At 43.8% G+C, this 23,804-nt stretch overlaps 1 protein-coding gene across 3 annotated transcripts in view; it reads left to right on the top strand.

Annotated features, from left to right (window-relative positions):
* znf385c (zinc finger protein 385C) overlaps positions 1 to 23,804 on the top strand; it is a 133,119-nt gene that overhangs the window by 103,847 nt on the left and 5,468 nt on the right. For all 3 annotated transcript variants that reach the window (XM_035181889.2, XM_035181890.2, XM_035181892.2), the window contains 6 exons: positions 943 to 1,085; positions 9,727 to 9,837; positions 14,006 to 14,225; positions 20,207 to 20,638; positions 20,751 to 20,938; positions 23,126 to 23,224. In XM_035181889.2, coding sequence (XP_035037780.2) covers positions 943 to 1,085; positions 9,727 to 9,837; positions 14,006 to 14,225; positions 20,207 to 20,638; positions 20,751 to 20,938; positions 23,126 to 23,224 — 1,193 coding nt within the window. The remainder of the gene's footprint in view (positions 1 to 942; positions 1,086 to 9,726; positions 9,838 to 14,005; positions 14,226 to 20,206; positions 20,639 to 20,750; positions 20,939 to 23,125; positions 23,225 to 23,804) is intronic.

Genomic DNA, 23,804 nt, shown 5'->3' on the forward strand with positions numbered 1-23,804 from the left:
GATGGAAATGTTTCTTAGAGTAGGGGTATTGAACTTTATCTTTTTGCGATGGTGTTTCAGTCATTTTATTGCAACAGAAGAATTGTGCTGCATGGTAAACAGAGTAGTGGATCATGTGCTCCATAGAACTGATTTTGCACACCGTGTGTTTGTCTTCACCCACTCTTCTTTACTCCAACCATCTGTCTTTGAAATCCTCCTCCCCCACTGAGTAGCTGCTCTTTTTCTTTTGGGCCAAGACGCTGGTATTATTGTAAGGTCACTGATTGCTTTTTTCCCCTTTCTGTGGCATGCATTATCACACGCAGACGTTGTTTGTATGTGTGTGCTGCAAAGCGGCTCGCATGATAGGCATAGTATGGGGTGGCCACAGTGACCTGCAGCTGACACTGATGATTGATCCTGGTGCTGGGATAAGTGCCTGCGCACCGCCGAGCGCACAGGTCCACTGAAACGCAGCCAGGTGGAAAATTAGAAATCTCTTCATCCCTGGTCCATTTGAAATCCGATATCTCCCATCTTTCCTTAGCGCCGGCACCTTTCCTCCGCCAATACATCAGTAATTAAATGATGTGTGTGTGTGTGTGTGCATGTGTGTGTACATGAGGGGGCAGGTGCATGTCCTTGGGGGGCTGTTGGGGTAATGGGGATATTAAGTCTCCAGTAAAACTGCCCAACCCCCTCATACACATGTTTCTAGTGTCTGCATAAAAACAGTAACCATGCACAAACATCCACATACACTTGAGTTGTACGATTTGTGCTGGGTGTCAGGTGGAGGCATAATGGTGCCTCTGGCGTGGAATTAATCAAAGTCAGACCCCCTCTATGTGCTGCACCTCACCTCTTGGAAGGCATCAGTGCACAGGAACAGTACCCCCACACCATGTTAACATACTGTTATTTCTTAGCTTCTAACATCCATCTCTTTGTGTTGTCCAGGTACGTCGGCCCAGGGTAGCTCCCTCCTCGCTTCCCTCCCCATCCCGGGACGGCCTCTTCAGCCTCAGATCGACCTCAAACACCTCCTGCCCTTCAGGCTCAATGGATCCTCCCCCCTCAGCCTCTTCCCTAACTTTAATACGGTGAGTCTGATGTCATTAAAGACGTTTTCACTCTGGAGAATGTTCATACAGTCGGGTCTGGACATTTTCTGGAGTTTGCTTTTCACATATAAGGAACGTTGCAGGAGACAGTTAGACACATTCACAACAACAGGAAAACCTCCTATCATTCATGCGAGAGGTGGCGCCAGGGTGGAGCATGCAGGAGGCAGGATATGTTGCTGCAGAAGTCAAATCTGAATCTCCAGACATAATCCTGCTTAATTCTCACATGGGCTCATTCGGACATTCTCTGGAGTTTTAATTAGGGTTAGGATTATCCTAAAATCCAGATAACGTCCGCAGCAACTGACTCGGACATTTGCGTTCTCACTTAAAGCCACATGCACATACAGGAGATTATCCAGAGTTTGAATTTATAACTTTTATCAACAAGGAATTTCAACAATAAAGGTCTCTAGCTGACCCCAAAATGGCCTGTAAATAACAAGGTACCTAATTAGATCCAGCAGAAATATCATGTGAAGAGGTGGCTCCTCTCTCTCTGTGGAAAAATATTGTGATTACACTGTTTGGTGACATGCTTTACATTTTCAAGCTTGAACGCTCGAAAATGTATTTTGACATTCTCCTCTCATGCACTCCTCGAAAATGCAATTTGTTGGGAAATATATGAGGCAGGGGGAATGAAAGCAAAGGATCTAAGCACCTATTGATTACGAAAGCCCCAGCAAACGTATTAGCCTTATTTTGTACTCTGGGCCAGTAAGCAGCCTTTATGGTGTAAGGGGCGGGTTATGATCCACATACCTAATACATTTTGTGTCACCTCATGCTGATCGGCTGGTTTTTATATCGGTGAGTGGAATAAAGAAAGACAGGTCTATAAAATTGTGTGCTTAATGGTAGCCACCCTGTTATTCCCTATATCATTATCTTCCCAGCCAGACCTCATCCTTCGGTGCTGTGCAGCGGCCTCACCTCAGGCTCAGGGTGCTAATCTTTATTCGAGCGTCGTTTCACCCCTTCGGCATTGCTGCTGTCGCCTCGGTATCAGCATCTCTGTAGATGAGAGCATTATTACTTTGTTTTCGAACGTCAGCAACAAACTGTTCGGTCTTCGAGCACCACGGCTCTGATGCTCACCTTGCTGCGCTGCCCGGAATTAAATACTTGTTTCTTTGATCCTTTACCTACCAGAGTGCTACACCCATTGTCATTTTGTGTGTGGGGGTTTGTGTGTGTGTGCAGGCACTTCCGATTTCTTTTGATTCTGTGTGTGTGTGTGTGTGTGTGTGTGTGTGTGTGTGTGTGTGTGTGTGTGTGTGTGTGTGTGTGTGTGTGTGTGTGTGTGTGTGTGTGTGTGTGTGTGTGTGTGTGTGTGTGTGTGTGTGTGTGTGTGTGTGTGTGTGTGCGTGCGTGCATGCGTGTATGTTCACTTCCCTTATCACACACTGTGAAACCATTTCCAGTTCTGTGGTCTGTAAAAAACACATAAGCTAGGAGCTCTTGCTCCACCATACGCTTTATATCTTTTTTAAACCAAGCGAAAAAACGTAGGATGAGAGACAGAGAAAGAGACATCTGGCAGTGGAGGACTTGTTTGAGGGGGTGGATGACACATAAACCTGTGCTGTGTGATGTGTGCATATAGTGGGAGGTGGGAGGTGGGAGGTGGGGGGGTCTCCTGCGTGCTATATGAATAGTGCAGTTTATTCATTTCTTCAGCCACCAACCACTTTGGGTCATGAGGTCGCCCGTGGAGGATTGAGCATGCCCAGCAGCGGAGGCAGCACAAACACCATCCTCTAACACCCTCATGTATTTATATTAGTGGTGGAGGGAGGATAGAGCAAGTCTCTGTTCAGTGTTTTGTCTGTCCTGGTTACGAATCATTGAGAAAAGTTGTTTCTTTTCTCCTGTTTAAGCCTTCATGCTGTCTGATGAAAATAATTTGTGGGGTTACCTGATAGTCACATGGTTTTGGCGTGTACACCATTGGCGTAAAATGTCCTTAGCAGCAAGTTCCTGGTTTGACTGCATCTCATCCCCCTCCCCTCTTTCCCAGCATTAACTGTCCTTCTTCACTGGCCCTTTCAAATAAAGGCATAAATGTCAAAGGTCAACTCAAAAACATTTAACTGGCCATTACTCAACGCCATGACTTAGGAACAGAGATGATTGTGCATATTTCATTTCATTGGATACTGAATTGATGACACGAATCTTGAGGTCAGTGGTCAACAGTGAGGTGAGAGACTGCCTCAGTTTTAGGTACGTATGTGACGTCAGGCAGGGAGCACCTGGAGAATAATCTGAAAGCCAAATTCCTCTACTGGCAATGGAAATGGAGCCAATTGCCTTTTAAAAACCTGCGTACAATCTCTAAAAGAGGTTTTGGTTTCTACCTTGAAACTTTGTCTGTGCTGCCGGGTGGAAGATGCATGTAAAGCATTCATATATTAGACATTTTCAGTTTCTTTGCAGTAAAATCCCCAAAAAATGTTCAACCTGTATTTATTCAAGGTATTTGTACTGATGAACAGAGGACCACAGTCTGATTTGCTGGTCACTGGACCGGTGTGGGTTGAGGCCTTGCTCAAGGGTAACTGCTGATCTTGCAGAGTTATTCCTACCAGTCCAGGGATTGAACCAGAGACCTTTTGCTTGCTGCTCAAAGCTTTAGGCCACCAAGGACTCGCGTGTCTACTGTCATGACTACAACTTTGTGTTCTGTGAAAATCTGCTTTTATTATGTATTATGTTATGTTATTTATACATGTAAACACATACAAGGAATTTTACATTTTTCTGTTTCTCTCAGTGATGTAAACTGTAACTTGACTGGTTTGCAGAGACAAACAAGGCAGTAATCCTAGTTTTCAGACATTATGTTTGTTTAAAAAATAAAGAGTCATATTAGTAACAGTAATTGTAGAAGAAGGCATTCGATTAATAATGAATGCAGTGAGCTGCCCCACAGGAAATAATGTTTACAGAGTCGCAGTGAAATTCAAACAGAATACAACCAGCAGTAGGATCGTGGAATCTACCACAACCAGAATGCAGGAATTATGATAACCATGGAAATAACATCAAATCAGTGTTGTTTCAGTCCCGGGAGGAGATAATTAGCCTCCATAACACACAGTCTGACAGCGCAGCTGTGGCATAAATCACAAAGTCCTTTCAACATGGAGCCCCAGGTTCTCCAAGACCTGATCAGGCACACGTTGTCCCGGATGTGTACAGAAAAGATGAATGCACCTGTCTCCAGAACTAAATATCCCTCAGGTCCCCCTTGTGTCATCTCTCTATGTGCTCTCTGTGTCTCTCTCCCTCTCTCTCTCTCTACCTTCCCTGAAACCCCATCACGGACTGAGCCGCCCCATGCTAGATAACTTCTGTCTGTACTAGGATGGCGGGGGAGGACGGAGGGCTTGGACAAAAGATGCATTTATAGCAGTTGGTTCTGGATGGCTGCGGACAGACAATGGGCACATTCTTCAACTCCTAAAACAAATAGCTGTGTGCAGCCCGCCCCGCTAAGGTGGACAGAGGGCGACAAGAGTGGGAGAGCTGGGTTTCCATGGTCAGGTTTTGGCTGGTGAAGGGAAAAGTCAGTTGAGTCATGTAGAGGAAACCAAAATAAATCAGCAGAGGCAACGATAGCCCTGAGGGAGAGATATACCTCCTGCGTGGAGGTTTCAGTGTCAGGTGTGTTTATATTCCCTCTCACACTTGGCCGTGAAGAATCTATAGTAAACAGACTTTCTTGCAGAGGAGTCAGGTCGGAGAACAATGCTCAGCCATCCTGAGACCCCTCTCCCATGTGAGCAGAGGAATGGACTAGGCCAGGCCCTGTGCCAGGCCCGGGGAGAGATCCAAGGTGATTGTTATATGTGATACCACGCTGAAGGGTGCCGCAATGAAATCAGCTGTCATCGTGGAATTCCAACCTTCTAATGAATCCTCGGCCTTCGCTCTGCTCTTTATAGCATGCCGACCTGGGACTCCACAGTCTTTTCAGAGTATTAGTCCCTAATACACTTCCCTATCCAGAAACACTTGTGTGCGCAGCTGCAATGACCCATAATGTATTTGACACTTGTCACGTGTTTTGGATGACAATGAACTTTTAACTGCATTAAAATACCAGCTGGAGTGAGGGTTGTAACAACATGGAACAACAAACTTATCCTACAGAGCCTTTGAGGGAAACATGGAGGCTAAAGATGGATTTATTGTCAGCGCAGGGGGTTAATGGGAGACCCCAACCTAAATACTGATGACAGGTTTGGATTTATAGTTGAATGTCAAATTGACCCTAATAATATTCCCACCACAATACTAGATACATTTATTATACATGTTTAAGCTGCTTCAATTACATGTTCCACCGGAACTGTCTTTTTATGTCATTACCTCCACCAAGGAGGTTTTCATTGTTGTTCAATCAAAACTACTGAACTGATTTCTGTATAACTTTGTGAAGGTTTGGCAGAATGTATGAGAGAAGGAAAAATCCATTTAATTTTGGTGCTGATCTAGATAATGCGCAAATGTTATTTCACTTTCTTTACCATGGCGAGACAAGGAGTTGGCTCTCCAAACGCCCCTCTACTTTACTTTGTTATACAAGGTGATGATCTCATACACATACTCTAAAAAAAAAAAACTTTAATTTCATCATGTCTTATTATTATTACTATGTTGTACTCTATGAACCTTTGCAGATAGTTGCCATTGGTACAGCATGACTTTTTAACACAGAGATATATACAGAGTGTAGTGATATCCACATCTCCTTTAACTTACAGAATTCCTGGGCTTTGCATGGATGTAAAATCTCTAAAAAGTTACATTCACCTTTATAGTGAGAAAGATTTTAGGAGCCACATTTTCAGTATGTCCCCAAATCTCTCAGTACAGCACAGAGGCTAACTTCATTTGGCATACAACTTGGCCGTGCACCATTTTTTTAGGCCTGGATGTTCAATTGAAAGGGTCTTTGGAAAGACAAAGTGGACATTAAGTCATTACAGCAAATGTCTCCTGTCTGTTGTGTCTATAGGTAAAAAATACTATTAGAATGATACCAATACACAAAATTAAGAGAGAACAGCCAGAAAGACAATATTTTTCCCTTGCAGCTTTACTGCTTTACACAGAAGTGCTCATTTGACCAAATCGCTGAAATTAGAACCAATAGCAAACATTTCAGTCGCTCAGACTTCCATCAGTGCTCATGGTTTCAGGTCAGATGCATTAGGTTCAATCAGTGAGTCATTAGATCAGTAGAAAGAGGGACTGCAACAGCCACAGCACAGTACTTAACAGTACATTGTATATTATGTCATGGCTAAATCATATTGCTGTTGCTGCTGTCATTACCTGACAGGACCGGAATTCAAAAAGGAAAAAGCCAAAAACCAAATAAGGAAATATCACATTACCTGTGATAATCAGATAAATTTAATAAAGGTCATTGAGAGGTGATGTCGTGTTATAGCTAGTTGCATGTTTGGGTTTCACATTAAAAAGGTGTATAAATAGATTTAATTAGAAAAATCTGAAGGCTGTGCACAGTCGCATATCAGGCATGAAAGTTGTAGAAAAGAAAATACGTCTTCTTGACAAATCAGGGAAGTGTTGAGTGGGAGGAGATAGTTTTTGTGTTTGGTCCAGAAAGAGCGTCAGAATCTCAGGAGAATCTTTATGTCGAGTGTCGCTGTGCAAACCTGTGACATCTTGAGTTAGCAGAAGATGATTTGTCTCATCTGAAGCTCGTTTTTCTTTCTTGTTTAAAGTTCCTGTTTGGAGTTTGGTTATGTAGTGTGCACTAAATATCTTTGCTGTTGGAGTTCCCCATGCTACTTAATTGGACTGAGGATGCATTGACTGCACCTTTGCCTGGTATTTGAAGTGCCTCTGATGAAAGTTGATCACTGTTGTGCTGCAATAACACAGCATGGAAAAGCACTATTTAGCTTTGAGACTATATTTTAATACTGTTTTTCCCCTATGTTGTTTGCAGGTAACCTTTGTAGTTACAGCCACTTAATGGCAGAATGTTGTGACACGGAAAAAACACCTTGATTCATCTAGTACTGTTTCCTCAAGGCCTTTAGAAGCAGTCATGCGCACTCACCATGCATTTTAGTAGGAACATGTCCACATCTGCCTATTCACGCACCGATCTGTCAATCTTGTGGCAGCTTACAGGTCAGATGCTGCAGCTAATGTTCACATCGAAAATAAAAAAATAGGGAAAAATATGATCTTAGTGACTTGGGGATGCCAGACAGACTGGTTTGAAGTAGAGTGTGGATACACGACCCGAGTCTTGCAATGATATTTGGATTCAGGTCAGGTTCGTTCACATTGGCAGGCCTATCTTTATGATTTCTTTCACTCTGCACGTGCCTCATCCATAAAGTTGTTACCATCCACGTAGACAGTCAAACCTCACAGTCTTAGCTGCAGTTGTGTGTGTACTGTGGGTGTACCCTAACAGACACAGACAAACAAAATGAAAACATAACCTCCTTTGCAGAGCCATAAGAGCCATAACATTGTACTATGAAAAACTATTTAAGTATATATTAGGTGTGTTTGTTGACATTTTGACATCTATGGCACAAAGAATTGAGGCCCTTTTCAGACAGAGGGAGGCCCTGCACAGTATTAATATGGTGTTCCTCATAAAGTGTTTGGAGAGCGTACTGTTGTTAAGCATAACAAACAGCCTGAATTTATTTACTCTTACCTATTATAGTCACACTAAAATGTGACATTGTGATAATTCAATAGCAACACAAGTGCATTATTTAGCTGGCGAGCATGAACCGGATAAAGTAAGTCTCCTCGCTGGTGCCTCATCATCTTATCTCCTCGGTCCACCCTCATCTTGCTTATTGATGCACTTCCACTCTTCCCCATGCAATAAAAGTAACTGAGATAAGGCCACTGGTTACATATCTCCGTACACATGGATGAAACAGCCATTGATGTCAGGAAAAGTCACGCACAGTGCCCCGAGTCCGATGCACCGTCCTTGTAAATGCAGAGAAGAATGTTTCCGTTTCTCTGCATCTACAAGGTCATGTGACCTCAGTGAGTGATGTTTTCATTTGTTCCAGATTTATGTCAAAAAACCTGCTCAGCCATCACAGACACTTCCTGCTTGTCCCTGCTTCGTTGTTTTTATCTTTTTTCATCTGGATAGATTAACATGTGAGGAGTGTGTTCTATTCACGCCTTCTGCTTGCATGCAGGGGGGGCCTCAGATTGTGGCACCACTGGAGCAGAAATGGGCTGCGTTCAAATCACATAATCTCTGATGTTCAGTGTGTTTCAGTGGTTATTTGCTTTTTCCACAGTGACATCCAACAAATGAAGCATCGCGGTAGTTCATGCAGGACGCGGAGTCATGTGCCCAGCAGTCATAGGCTGTCGGCTCCTGATAGGTTCATGGTTGTTCGTCAGTCACTCACCAATCACAGCTCATTATCTCAACAAAGCGGCCCCTTTAAATACGACCTCCTCCTCACTGATCCCCCCTCAGCTACACTGCCACTCTGCTGCCGGCAACCTCCACCCCAGCCTCCACCTTTTAGCACTGAGATCAAACATAGTTGTGGTAAATGGTATTCATCTTGAACAAATGTATCCTGCCTGCTACCCCAACTGGGGGTTTTGCATGTGTTCCCTGTTTTATCTTAGCATGCTGCTTGGCTAATCCAGGGAGCATTCAAAGAATGGAGCCATCCGCGCCAAGCATACCTGTATTCCCATTTGTGCAATTAATGGTTAAATCATGACAAAGTGTTCCCGACTGAACCTCATAGAAAGGATATTTTTGCCTTACTGTCACATTGAGTCTCCTTATTGAACTAATGCATCTGTTGGTGTTGAAATATTGTATTATCTAGTATAAATGGGAGTTATGGAGATTGTGCAGGAGGGAGCCACTATAGGACTTCTTATTGTTGAAATAATATTCTCAGCTGTGGCCCAGGAATAAGAGCTTCCACTAACCAGAGGGACCGTTTAAAATAAATATCAATTAATTTCTTAAATCAATTGACAACAAATTACTCTATTCAAGTCACATGCATTTTCATCTCTTCCATTATCAATTATTTTCATAAATTTCTATTTTTCCGCTCTCACTTTCCCTACCTATGTTAGGGAGTGTGCCAGACTGTCCCTGGGCTTTTGTTATACATTTTTTTTAAACTTTGCAGAACTTTTACATACAGAAAAACCCTATATAACATACTAGAGGAAAGAAACGGAAAAGCAACTCTTACTGCCTCCATGAACTGTGTTTCTCAGCAGCAGCTGTTGGTCGTGTTGGTAAACTGGCCCAAATCAGGAACCAAACCACAACAACTTACAGTTCTGTCCTTTTGCAGCATCTTTGACGCATGTCTCCCCCTCTGTGTCCCCATCCTTCCCCACCTCCCCCACAACACACTTTGAAAACCTCCATATTAGAGGATGCTTTGTAACAAATGCGGCCACACCAAAGATTAAACCTCATCTTGCAGGGGAATAAGTTGCACTGCTGCACAGAAATGTCTCATTTCGGGAGAAATAAAATCATACAGACCTAACGTTTTTAATGTATTGGCCTTTCTTTCTCTCTGTCTCTCAGATGGACCCTGTCCAGAAGGCAGTGATCAACCACACGTTCGGTGTCCCTCAGCCCCTCAAGAAGAAACAGATTATCTCCTGCAACATTTGCCACCTGCGCTTTAACTCGACGGTAAGAGCGGCTTCAGTGGTTTTATGTTGTGAAAAGAGAGGTCCGGGTACAATAAAGAGGTTTTCAGACATGACCTGCAGGTAAAATCCGGAGAATTGGCTGCAGAGTTTACCTGCAGTTTGCCTTTCTCACATGCACAACACAGCAGGACCTTCTCTGCACAGACAACTTCACAACAGTAACAAATCCTCCGCATTATTCAAACGAGAGGTGGAGCAGCCCGGTGCAGCAGGCAGTGGCAGGAAGTGAGGTATTAACTCCGCTGCGGAGATCAAGCGATTTTCTTGACAACTCACAGACTCCGGTGTCGGCTCTTATCACCACAAACTCTCTCGACATTTTCTTCTACATGTATGAAGCCGCTTTTTCACCGGGAGATATTCGTTTGCTTTTTCTTTTTTTATTCTTGCATCTGCTGCGTGTTAGAAGCATCATCAACCCCCCCCCCCACTCGCTCGTGGTGAATCCAGTGGGGTAATTCTCCTGGATTTCAACTGACGAGGACTGAGGAGGCCAAGGAGAGGAAGTCCGCAGAAGCTATGGACGCCTCTCACTCGGACATTTGCATTCACACATGCACCTCCTCAGGAGAAAACACGGAGGACCTACAGAGTTCAGTGCATGTCTGAAAGCGGCTTAAGAGAGAGAAAGAGATGTAATTTCTTAAGTAAAAGCAGTCTGTATGGATAAAGTAGGTTTAGCCTCAGAGAACATCTCTATGTATTTCTGTGCTTCTGCTCTCTGCATGAATGTTGCTTTTTGAAAAATATGGTCCACTAATACCTCACTGACTTAATATCTCAGCGTGTGTATGCTCTTAGTGTATACCCTTTATGCACATGTTTGTAGCTTCCAATTTAAAAGTTGGTAATTTTGTGTTTTTCTAGTTATGTAGTGAAATCTGTGTGTGTGTGTTTGTGTGTGTGTGTGTGTGTGTGTGTGTGTGTGTGTGTGTGTGTGTGTGTGTGTGTGTGTGTGTGTATGTGTTGTTTTGGTATGAGGGATTAGACAGCAGGGAGAGCTGCCGTTTATCAGCGAAGAGCAGAAACAATCAGCAGCCCCAGCAGGAAGCGGCGTTCTCGGCTCCTCATTCATTTCTCCCATCCTCGCCATCCTGCACGCGTGCACGCATACCCACGCAAACAAATACACACATTCTGTACACGTGCAAACATTCACACGAGAGGACGCGGAGTACAAACACACAAACATCCCCGTGACATTTTATGCATATTCACAAAAACAAATAAATATGAATCCAGAAAGCCTTAAGACATCTCAGGTCTGGGCCCAGGAAAACACACACACACACACTGGCACACGTTTTTTTTTCGCCTTCATTTTCAAAGAAGGGTTGAGGCACAGGAGATGGGGAGCAGAGGGGGGAGAGGGGACGCAGACGTGCTCTTCACACACTGGAGCAAATCCCATTCCCTGCCTTAACACACCGTCTTAAACAGGAGTGCCAGGTCTGACTGTAGCTTTATCTGTCTCTCTTACAGCATCAGTACTCTCCTAACACTCCCATGCACCCTCCTTAGAGTTTGCTCACATGTTATACCAACTTATCTTTCGGCATAATGCTTAAAGGGAGAAATATGTAAGCCTCATCTGCAGCTCAATAAAGAGCAACTTTATTTCATGGTTTTGGTGACCCTCCTCCATCCTGTTTAACTTCTCACCTGGCTGCGGTGATGCAGAGGTGCATGTCAGGATGTGCAGTGTGACATCCCTTGCCAGATTAGCTGTTTCCTTTTGTTTCCAGCTGTGCTAACTGGCTGCTGGATGAATGCGAATGCAGACATGAGCTTGGTATGGATTTTCTCATTTGATAATTAGAAAGAAAGCAAATAAACATATTTCCCAAAAGGAAAGGCCACACATAGGGGACACTGTGTTCTGTTCAGGTAATCTGTCTGTGCTCAGATCAGCCTACTTGTCCCAAAAAAGCAGATATTCCAAATGGCACGATTGGATGCAGTGCTACTGTTATAGCATTTTTCCACGCTGGTGTATGCTTCTGTTATATTTCTTATCACCTCCACCAAGGTTATGTTTTCATCTGCGTTTGTTTGTTCATAGTTTAGTGAGAATACGCAAAAGCTCGACAATGGGTCGGGTAGGAACCGATTACATTTTGGTGCGGATTCAGTTCAGGGGGCGGATCCAAGATAAAAAAATGAGTTTTTTTTAGATAATAATTCATGGATCTTGATGAAAATAATCTAACACGGTTTTGGGGACTGATAAATATGTATGTAAATTGGTGAAGATTCAGGGGACCACATAATATTAGGTTTATTTTTGTAAACTGACTCTAAAATGAAGCATTCACTAATAAAATTGCATTAGTATTTTCTTTTATTAGCATCTTTTAATCTAGTTGTTGAAATCATGAAAATATTGACTACAGCTTCTGCAAGTATTGGAAAAAGCGCATCATTTTATGCCTTTGCTCCGGTTTACACAACTGTGACTTGCAGTCTTGATAAAAAGCTGACTATTGACGTGAGGGGAAGCTACGGTTCTATTCATCGGCCTCTAAAAATCACTGCAGTTTTTAAGTCTGTTATTAGTTTTGCTACAAGCAAAGCATTATTTAGGATTCAGCAGGAAGTCAAAGCTATGGGGGAACACGATCCACAGCCACTGAACATGTGTCTCTGCACCAGATATAGTCCAGTGTTTACTTTTAGCCCGGGGATTTGCTCAATCGCGAAGGCAATCAGGACTCCCCCTGCAAGAACACTGTGGCTCCCTGTAGTCCTGCTGGCTGGGGCGGCGATGTGAAAAACCAAAGCTCGTTTCACACCTTGTTCCTCTGCCTCCGTCGAGACTCAATTGAATGGAGAGAGTAGGGGGGGGGCTGTGTCGCTGGCTGAATTCGTCTCATCGCACTAATCTCTGAAGCCTTGTCATGGCAGATCAGTCACAAAGTATTCAAGGTATTTTTACAGATGCTTTGACAGCCACACCATTTATAGGCCACTGCTGCAGTATATCACACCTTCATGATCGCTGTACATGTTCAAATCCATACCCAGACTGCCGGTGTTTACATAGCACTACCACATGAGACTGGGGATGGTGGTTGTGTGTGTGTGTGTATTTGCCTATAACCTTGTATTTTTGCACTAATACAGCACAATGATCTTTTTTTTTTAATTGCTTATTGGACGTAATGTTTTGTGGACGCTCGTGCAGTCAGAGAAATCCACATCTCACTCCCGATGCAAAAGGCTTTCAGGGTTTGCAGTCACTTGTGCGTGTGTTTATTCGAGTCCTTCAAAGTAAAGCCCAGCCTCTTTACTGACGTTCTTCAGTGTCTGAGGATTTACATGATTAATTTCTGGAGGAAGTAAACCTGGATGAGAGCTCTTGGAGCACTACACCTTACCTTGATCCACTTGTCAAAGCACAGAGGGAGAAAATGGCAATTTTAGACTTAATCCATTTTGGGGACATTTATGTTTTACATACCTATAATTTGAAAAGAACTTTTAATTTACTAACAGTTGTACTTTATATATTGAATGTAGTTTAAATTTTACTCTATAATGAGTATGTGTTCTTGCTCCTACCCTCTATAACCCTGTATATTCAGGCCTGGAGCTGCTGAGAGCTCATCCCTCAGAGATTGTTTTAACTTTTAATGAGTAATCTCTGTATTGATTTCTCTACTATCCCTATGTATCCACGCTTGCTCCTACAACGGGAGCTTTGTTCTCAGATTGAGCCGGGCCGTGAGAATAGTGCAAAATGTGAAGGTAAATCGTGATCCACCCGGTGGGAAATTGACTCGCCTATTGCTGAGTCACAGTCAGTACAAATATGATCTGCGTTTGGATTTGTGTTTGCGAGTTTTGGTAGAGTCCTCGAATGTGTGTGACGCTGGTATGTATATATATATGCACATTAATAGGGTAGTTGTGGAGATGGGATACTCTCTCTTGTTACATATTACACATGCAATTATACCTCTGGCCTCCCAATGTGCCAGTGCTGTTATCAGGTGGAAACAGACTTCCCTTCTTGCAGCCCGTGCATGCCTGCAAGAGAGCGAATATTCAGGCGTGCATTTTAACATTTATTGCACGTGGGCTCCAGTCTCTCCAGCAGATAATGCAACGAGTCCCCTCGGCTTGTCCTTTCTCTCATTTCTCTGCAGAACCAAGCGGAGGCCCACTATAAGGGTCACAAGCACGCCCGCAAACTCAAAGCCATGGAGGCCCAGAAGAACAGGCAGCGGCGATCCGGGGAGGCCTCGTCCGCGGGGAGGGAGAGAGACCGAGACAGAGACCGGGAGCGAGAGCGAGACAGGAGCAAGACAACGACGTCCGAGGCAGTTTTGCCTGCGCTCATGGAGACAAGCTTAGTGGAAGGAACAGGTACGTGAACAGATGGAGAGATGGGAAGACAGCAACAGCAAGAGCGGGCTATTTGTAACAGATCCTTCTCCGCCTGTCTCCGTCTTCTTGATGATCACTTTATCACGCTTTGGTTCCTCTAATTCCCTCTTCTACTCCATTTCATCTCTCCAAACCCCCTTCACCAGTCCTGCTCTCACAACTCTGACTGCCTCCTCCTCCTCCTCCTCCACGCCTTAGCTTCACATATCTCTTTCCCTCTGCTTCCTCGTGCTACACTTTGGGATTACATCTTCTGTACACCTTATCCGTCACCATCCCTCCCTCCTGTCCCTTCTGTCTTTCTGTGCATTCAAACCTCAGCAGTTTCCTCCCTCAAAACCCTGTCTGACCTGGCTCTATGTCCCTGTGCCTTGTGATGGATGGAAGGCTCCAAAGCTGTGGGATTGTGGGATGTCTCGGAGCAAGAGATGCTGTGTAAATAAAGGGGCTGGCTGAGATCGATCCGAGCCTCGCTGGGGTCATTTTTACCCCCTTTGCCTCTTAATTTCCATCGCTACTTCTCCTCTGTGCTCCCTCCTGCTCTCTCCCATCCATCTGGGTTAGATAGAGGAGGTGGTTGCAGAGACAGAGTCTGTGTATTTGTGGACGATGAAATGAGTGACGCACAGTGCAGGGTGAGTAGAGGGGGAGCAAGATAGAGGTGTGGGTGCTCGTGTAAGGGGATGTCAAGTGGAAAGAAATCAAAAGCACTCATCTTCCTTTACAAAAAGTTCAAATGATTTTACGTTTTTGCTGTAAATACAGACATTTAAATCTTTTCATACAAAAGGAGTGCCTTGGTTTTCTTTCAGCACGCTTTTCTGCGAGACGTGGCTGCAACATTAGCTCGGCAAGCATGAATAGCTCCGATGGCATTTCGACTGCGTTTAGCTTCTCATGTTGCCCTCACCTGGGCGCACACTTTTCATTTATCCTTCCAACAGAGTGCAGGAGCGTCAGAACAGTTTTTCCTCTCACTTCATCCTCCCCCTCCACTTCCCCCCCCTGCCCTGGAGAAGATCGCTATCTGAGCAGAATTTCAAAATGCTCCTGGATGCTAGTTGAACTATCAGAGAGGAGATGTGACGGTTTGGGGGAGAGAAGGGAGACAGGTTTTACTTCATCTCCCCTCTAGACAAACTCATGCAGACATGGGCTCACGCACACGTTTCATTTTTTTTTCGCCTTGAGCACAAGAAGTCTCCTTCAGAAAGGAGAAAGTGGACAAAAGACCTGGAGCCTGATAACGCTCTCATCAAATCTCATTTTAATATTCCGCTGTTGCAAAGGAGAGCTCTGAAAGAGGGAAGTGGCGGCGGAGACTAAATGAGATGATGAGCTGAAAATGAAAGATAAGATGAAATGAATGAAGGAGATGGAGAGAGAGAGCGCATGGAGAAGGGGGAGGGGGTCAGTGGAGAGAGAAAGTACATAAGTCACAGCTAGTTTTAATGCTGAGAATAATTTTACAGTTCCAAAGCAATTTTGTGAGGAGGAACACTCTTTAATAAGCCCAATTGTGTGATTGTCCTAATGTGAAATTGAAATGCAGCAGTGCGAGCCAGTGGTGGCACACACTACAATGCCAACCTGTAATGGAATAACGCTCCAAATTAACACTCTATGAAATGAGTTATGTCTGCCATGAAAGTAAAAGCTGGCGGGGAGCTCTCTGCGAGGGTGACGCTCACATTGTCGGCCGCCAGTAACCAATAACACACCTGTCGGTTGTTCCGCCAGTCAGTGAGTGTGTGGCTCAGAACAAACAGACATTCCTCCAGAGCCACAAGGTCAGCCTCTTCAGCTTCATTAGAATAACCACTAATGCACACTTAGACGCAGGAAGCCATTCACGTCTCACCTTAGGAGGTGCCGGGTGATGTTCACGGTGCGTTTTCTCTACATACAGCAAATGATGAGTCCTCGAATTTCTTTACAAATATATTTGGTCAAGTGCCACAGTGGAATGAACCAGGTAATTAAAATGTAGGCCTTGTCGCCACATAATTATGAGTTATTGCAAAACACTCATAAATGGAAAAGCAATGTGAAGCGGTTTTACACACTCGGGACCTTAAAGTGTCAGCACAACCTCGACTCCGGTGAGGGCATCATACATATGTATATGGTTAGTTATTGAGAATGTCCTCCTAAGAAAACATAATCAGTCATTTTAGTAAATACCCCAAAACTACTCAGCCGTGAAGGAGGAATTACAAAGGAATTACATCTTTTGTCCATTGGCAGCAAAACAGGAAATAGAGAGATGTTCTTACAGAAGTTTGCAGATAGGAGAACTTTAATACAATGTTTGCTTGCTACTGACAGTCGATGTTGTTTGGTTTTAGCCACCACCTGAGGGCCGGCTGGACCCTTTCTGTGTCTGCAAGGGTTTTCTCTCCAACTTCCTCCCACTCTCCACAGACATGCAGGTTATCCGAAGACCCTAAATTGCCTGTAGGCATGAATATGACATTAATATGAGTGAATGGTTGATTGTCTCTATATGTCAGCCCTGTCATACCATGGTAACCTGCCTGACTGTCAGGGGATAAGCGATATTGACAAGAATGGGTGGATTTCCTTATTCAAGTTGTTATTATTATAACCGTAATGAAAATGTAGAACCTTAAGCCCAAACCATGATGTGTCCCTGACCTCAACCATCTTTTTTGGACTGAAAGATCACAAAACATTTTCGGTTTCAAATCTGGTCGATATTTTTAATAGTTTTGCAAGCCATTGGACTGAAACATTCTAAAAAGGTCTGCACACATCGTCCTCCACACAAACAATAAACAATGACCATATATTGTTTGAGGAGGACTCACTAATGTCAAGGTGAAATTGTGAAGTGGCTCTGGAGCATTATCACGGGCAAAGTAATCAGCCCTTTCTAAACAGGCAGGTTTAGAACGGGCACTGATCTAGTTTCAAATTCAAGGCTTTCCAGCATCTCTTACTTTCTATTGACGCCAGTGCTTCTAAACCAGTGCTTGACGCCAGTGCTTCTAAACCTCGGGGTCCCAACACCCACGTCCTAATATAATTTCATTTGATTTGAAAATAATTTCTTGTGCACCAGTCTGATCATACTGTTGGGCTGCCACTCGAAAAGGCTGGGAATCACTGATTTAAAGCACCCTAGTATGAACGTATTCATGCATACAGGAGGGAGACAAGGAAACATCTTGTGTGATGAATGGAATGAGGCTTATAAAACACGTCCCAGACCAGCAGACCAGTGGGTAGACGGCGAGTGAGCAAGTGAGAGAGCAGCATCAATCACCCCCGGCTTTGATTGACTCGGCTGTTGCAACCGTCTTCGCAGGGACTCGTGTATGTCTTCACAGTAATGAGAATTTAAAGCAAGCATTTTTCCCGGGGGAAGTTGTTTACGTTCTGAGGCTGCCTCAGATCAGCGCTCGCTTTACTAAACCAAGCGCTCAGTGCATGCATGCGTTTGTATGTGGGCATGTGGTCATTGAGTTTAATATTCACATTCATTGACTTGTTTGGCCGGGGGTAAAGTTCTCAGCGGATCAGTGTGCAGAATAAAGATCTCATCAGATGTGTTTACACTCTAAAGGCCTGTCCGATTTAATTGGACTGTTAAAACATGGATTAAACTGATGATTGTCTGCATAACATTGACCCAAATATCCATCATTTTCTGCTTTGTATCTCCACTTCACAGAGGCCCTGCTGGCACTGCCAATACGCCGGCCTTTGGTCTGACAGGTTGCCAATGTTGGTCGAAGTCTCTGTTATCTTGTAGATTGTAAGAGGGCGTTTTCTTCGGAAAGAAGGCAGGAGAGTCTTTGTGTTTATTATAAATGTTTTCATCAGTTTAACAGGACTTTTTGACCCCATGTCTGCTGCAAAAAAAAAACAACAACCCAGCTCTTTTAACAGCTTCTCATCGGGGCTGCAATTAACGATGATTTCTATTTTTGAATCATCTCTGTGTTATTTTTCACAACCTATTCAGTTTTTAAATCAGAAGCCTAAAAGATTAGATTTATTAACAGTAATTAAAAAAAGAGAAACCAGACAGGAAACACACACAAATATAGATAGAATGTGCTTTAATAAGAAGTAAAGTGCAAAGACCAACATCACAGGTTTATAAAAGACAGAACATTCACTGGTGATTAACGTCTGATTCAGCTCCACTTTCTCCACACTAGTAGAAGCAGTTAAAATTTTAGCTTTGTAAAAATAATAAGGATACATGAAACCGGGCAGGGATATCTGAAATGATTCTCTGCTGAATGAGGTCATTCGCGTTCTGAGCTTTTGGATTTTTAGACGGCTTTGGTTTCCACCAGCCTCCACGTCTTCCTCTGTAAAGGTTCCTGCTAAATCCATTGATCAGTATCGCTCCCCTCTTGAGACTTCTCAGGTGGCCCTATCCTTCACATAAGCTCAGGATCATACCTGCCCCCGCCCCGCCGACACAGGAGCGCAAATTCCTCAGGGGTCACTCTCATTACAGCGAGGGGACGATCTAATCTTGCTCCGATATAGGCTCTTTTTCTTTTACGGGAACGAGAGAGGAAGACCGTTATCTCCAATAATGAATTTACTCTTGGACGCAAAAGGGAAAATCAATGGAGCACAGTTGCTTTGAGGAGAGCTGCGAGTGTGTGTGCCTGTGTGTGCGGGGAGAAAGTGCACTAAATGAAATGGAGATATCCAGTGAGCGTAACGCACAGTTCTCTGGGGTGAAGTGTGTGTCTCCCTCGGGTGGGCCACGGGGTGAAGGGGAGACGTGTAATAGAACTCCAGTGACTTATTGTTGTGGCACGGCTGTCGATGGGTTTGTTTATATTGACTGAGACTCCGGGTCCACTTGATATTTGAATAGTAGGAGCTAGCACTTTTAAAAAAAATCTTAAATTTGCCTCCAATACTGTAACTGATAGAGGAGATTAATTAGGCAAACTTTATATTTTTCACCCCAAACAATTCAGTCCGAAAAGGATTTTTCTGTTCGAGCCAATTTATTCAGGCTTATTGTTTGTTTCATTTTTTCTTCCTTTGTTGAGGTTATTTAATCAGTGATGGGAAAATCTTATAATCCATGTTGAACAATGTAAGAAAAATACAGAAAAAGTGATTATTTACTAAGTATTAAACAAAAATGTTGGTATATTACCGTAGTTACATGAGCACAAAACTATCAAAGGTTCCTTTCATCAACTCGGATTCTACATTCACTGCAAAGATGCAAATTTCGTGTCACAGGGGCCGGGCAACACAACTGCCACGAATGGTGCAACGCGAGAGATGATTCAGTTGCTCGCGATTAAATATTTTGAGCTTGAGTGAAGAGACACGTGTGACGGAATGTTGTAAATGCCAATTAGCTCACAGTGAGGTTCACAGGAGACATTCTGCTCATATTCAGGTTCATAGTTTGAATTTGTGTCATTACCTGAAAAGGTTTTCATGCTCTAATGTTCAGGAAACACATCACTGTCCTCATACTGTCCATTGCTGCAGCTCCTCTTTTCAACTTCAGTTCAAAGCACTTGGTTTGAACTCCCCTGTCTATTTTAGGCCACTGTCCAATAAAGCCCACTCTGACCCAATTGGCCAGCTGGGCCACACATTTGTGTTGGTTATTTGCTTTTAGTACATGTAAGAAATGTCGGCCTCTGCCTTTAGTTTCAGTTTGTAAAGGGGCGTCAGTTACTAGATGTGCATTATGCTCTAAAGTCTTCACACACCCTCCAACTCAAAGGAAAATAAGATGATTTTTAAATATAGGCTTACAGTATGTGTCTCTAGCATTAGCGAGCCTGCCAGGAACACATAGGTTACCTGGGTAGGTGGGTGTCTAGCCCCTGCACCAATATAACAAACAAACCTCATGTCATCTCTCTTTGATAAACTGATGATCTGGTGGTAAATAGTTTGCTGATGTTTTCCTCTATTTCTACCTTTTTACGCAGGTCTTCAAACTGATCTAGAACCAGCCAACCTGGAGGTGAAGCCCGAGGAGAGTCCCCGGAGCTCAGTGATGCTGACGCCAGTATCGGAGGTTTCCTCTGTTGAGTTGGTCTCCCTTTCCCCTCCTCAGATTTCACCTTCCTCACAGCTCTCTGAAACTGCCTCAGACATCAGCGCCACAGAGGCCACGGAGGCCCCCGAGGCCACAGAGGCCACAGAGGCCCCCGAGGCCCCCGAAGCCGCAGAGGCCGCAGAGGCCGCAGAGGCCAGTGGCCTGACTGCTGAGACATGCAGCCATGCCGACACGTCTAGCACAAATGGGGAGCCCCATACAGATGAGGACAAGGAGCCAAAGAAAAGCAAGGCTCACCTCCATTGTCCTGTTTGTAAAGTCACAGTCAACTCCATCTCCCAACTGGAAGCACATAACAGCGGTAAAAGGCTTTTCTGAACATTTTGGTATTCTGAGCGTCATATGAATGCCTGATAAAATTATTTATTTTGCAGCACAACAGACCACAGTCAACTCTGTGCTCTCTCCACTAGGTACAAAGCACAAACTAATGCTGGAAGGTCAGAGTGTTCTGCCCCGACGCCGGGGGAAAGTGGTCGCAGCTCGCACCGGGTGCAAAACCAAGCGGCTGGGCAGCAAAGGCAGCGTCGGGGTGCCCAGCAAGAACTACCAGTGTGAAGTGTGTGAGATCTTTGTGAACTCCGAGACCCAGCTGAGCCAGGTAAGATTCATGGCTGAGGTTGTAATTGCACATCATTGTATCGTAGAAGACTCTAAATTGACCGTAGGTGCGAATGTGAACGGCCATCTGTCTCTGTCTGTTGGCCCTGACATACACCCTGTACCCTCCCTCCCCCCCTGCCTCCCTGTCAGCTGGGATCGGCTCCAGCGACCCTCAAAGGATGAGCCGTATAGATAATGGATGGTTGGATGGATGCACAGCAGAATCATCAATCATTTATATTGTGAATTATGCCTTTTTCCATTGTGTGAGAGAAACTGGCCAATTTTGAGTGTTTGGAGAAATTAATAGATGTGGAGGAATTACACACATATAATAGCTGCATGGTTTAATCTGACTGAGCGGATAAAAGGATGGACAGAAATGCGTGTGTGACAACATGTCAAACTAATGGATCGTTTATTAAACTTTTTCACCGCAAGAGACCCTGAGAAGTTCTTGGCTGTAAAGTAGCAGAGTAGGAGGGAAAACTGCAGGAGTTATCACTCTGGGACTTCGCTATCCGTCATGTGCTGTGCGAAATGAAAGATGAGGAGGGAAGCAGCAGCGGCTTGGAGGAGTCCTGCCGATTTGTTAAAGCATACTAAGTGAGAGTGTTGCTAACCTGATAGGATTTTTGTTCAAAAGGCCACAGACATAGTGTTGGATCTGTGGGGGAAAGCTCTCCGGCCAAATCATGCCAGACAGTGGAGAAAAGGATGCTTATAATTCCCTCACCTCCACAGACAGACGACGTGGCCACAGAATTAATCAGCGAGCGGAACTGCCTGTGCATACTTAGTTATTACCTCACACATCATGAGTCTGATATTACACACTGAACTTAGACCAAACTGACCTGTAATATCTCTATTATTAAAAAAAAACTGGCAGGAATGATGTGAGTTAAAATGCTTAATATGAATGATGGTCCTTTAAAGACCATTTTAACATCACCTTGATTGAGGACCTGTGTGTGTGGGCTTGAATCAAAGCGGCACTTTCATTTACAGCCACATGAATGGAGCCATTGAAAAGCAGGTTGTGAGTGCAGGCTACGTTCGAGCAGCAGCTATTTTTCCACATTAGACAGATATCATCTGATGCTATAACTGACTGCAAAGCTCTTCACTGAGCAGGGATTTATTTGCCACTCATTATTGCGAGCTACTAATGCCTCCTGTATTTAATTTTCTAGTTAAACTGACATCAAACGAGGTTCCGGGAAGTAATTTCTCTCCTTTTGATGTTCATTAAACACCATGTCTAAGCGAAGGGATTGTCAGGGAAACTTTCAGCGAGGCTCGAGTGGAATTTGAAAAAGATACAGCACCCAGGCTGCTTCAGCACCTCCATGCCTTAAATACGTTCCACTGGTTTTATTCAAACATCCCATGGAGGACATGAGCCTGGAAGTAATACTGCCAGAGAAGGAGATACGTGTTTTCATTTCATTGAAAAGAATTGCCTTCCTCGGGATCAATAAAGTAATCTGAATCTGAAGAATACTAATTTACATAATAGCAGACATGTACTTTTTACATATATATGTACATTTTCCTTAATTAGTGGAATGAAATTTATTATGCAGCATGAACAACTTAAGAACAAAATCAAAGTAATTGTTGTTGAAATTAAAATGTGTCATTACATTCTTGCAGTTCAATATATATATTTTAAAGAAGTTTTAATATTTACAATTATAAATAAATATACAAGAGATTTAGGTTCCATGTTACAAAAACTACTAGTACAGTTACGAGTATAATTTGTTTAAATATATGTTGGGTAAAGTTTGATATGTGTTTTTTTATATTAATATTAATGTGTGGTAAGAGCCATGGCCTCTGCCAAACAACACCATCCAAAATGTTTTCTTTACTCATTTCGGGAAATAAATTGGGTCTGTGTTTATCGTTTTTAATTTCCCTAATGTTGATACCATTTATCTTCAAAGCTCCTCGAAAATTGAAGATGAATTTTCATTGGATGGATTGAACCAGCAGGGAATGGAGAAGGAGATACTGTGGCAGTGCTAGAGAATAATGTGGTGTAATTCCTGTGCACTTCAGTCATAATCGATGTGTATCCATTGTTAATTCAGCAGATGAAATTTGAAGTTGTTCCGCTGCGGTACAGCAGATGCTTGTTAGCTCGCTAATGCTGTTTTCTTTCTGGTCTCGGCAGCACATGAACAGCAGACGGCACAAGGATCGGCTGGCCGGAAAACCACCCAAACCCAAATTTACCCCCCACACCAAGACCCAGCCAAGCTCCAGCTTAGCGGTAAGTCTCAGCATAAAGACACTGACAAACAAAACACTGCCACACTGCTATGTACACACACACACACACACACACACACACACACACACACACACACACACACACACACACACGCAACATAATTGCCTTTCTCTTAGCTCAGATATGCTTGAACATGCTGTAGAAATGTGCCAAAACTGGAATACAGTCAGCCTAGCTTGTAAACTAATGCATTTTTAAACAATGCTTTTAATTTATTTTCGATGCAGTTAACTGATTTGACTCCTGCCCCGAGAGACGCACAGTTGAAACACTCTCACACACACACACACACACACACACACACACACACACACACACACACACACACACACACACACACACACACACACACAGATCTCATTACATTGTGCTTCGGGGCTTCTTTGTCCCGGCGAGGCAGCGTGCTTGTGTGCCCGTACTGTCTGAGAGGTTAAGCACACAGTTGTACTCGGTCGGTCCCCTACCCCTGAGACAGGTCTAAAATAGTCCCGGTCTCCCCCCCACTTACCAGCTCTGACAAAAGCAGCCTGAATCAGCACTCCAGATTAATCACTTGTCT

Source organism: Hippoglossus stenolepis, chromosome 16, assembly GCF_022539355.2.
Source record: "Hippoglossus stenolepis isolate QCI-W04-F060 chromosome 16, HSTE1.2, whole genome shotgun sequence".
Taxonomy (NCBI): domain Eukaryota; kingdom Metazoa; phylum Chordata; class Actinopteri; order Pleuronectiformes; family Pleuronectidae; genus Hippoglossus; species Hippoglossus stenolepis.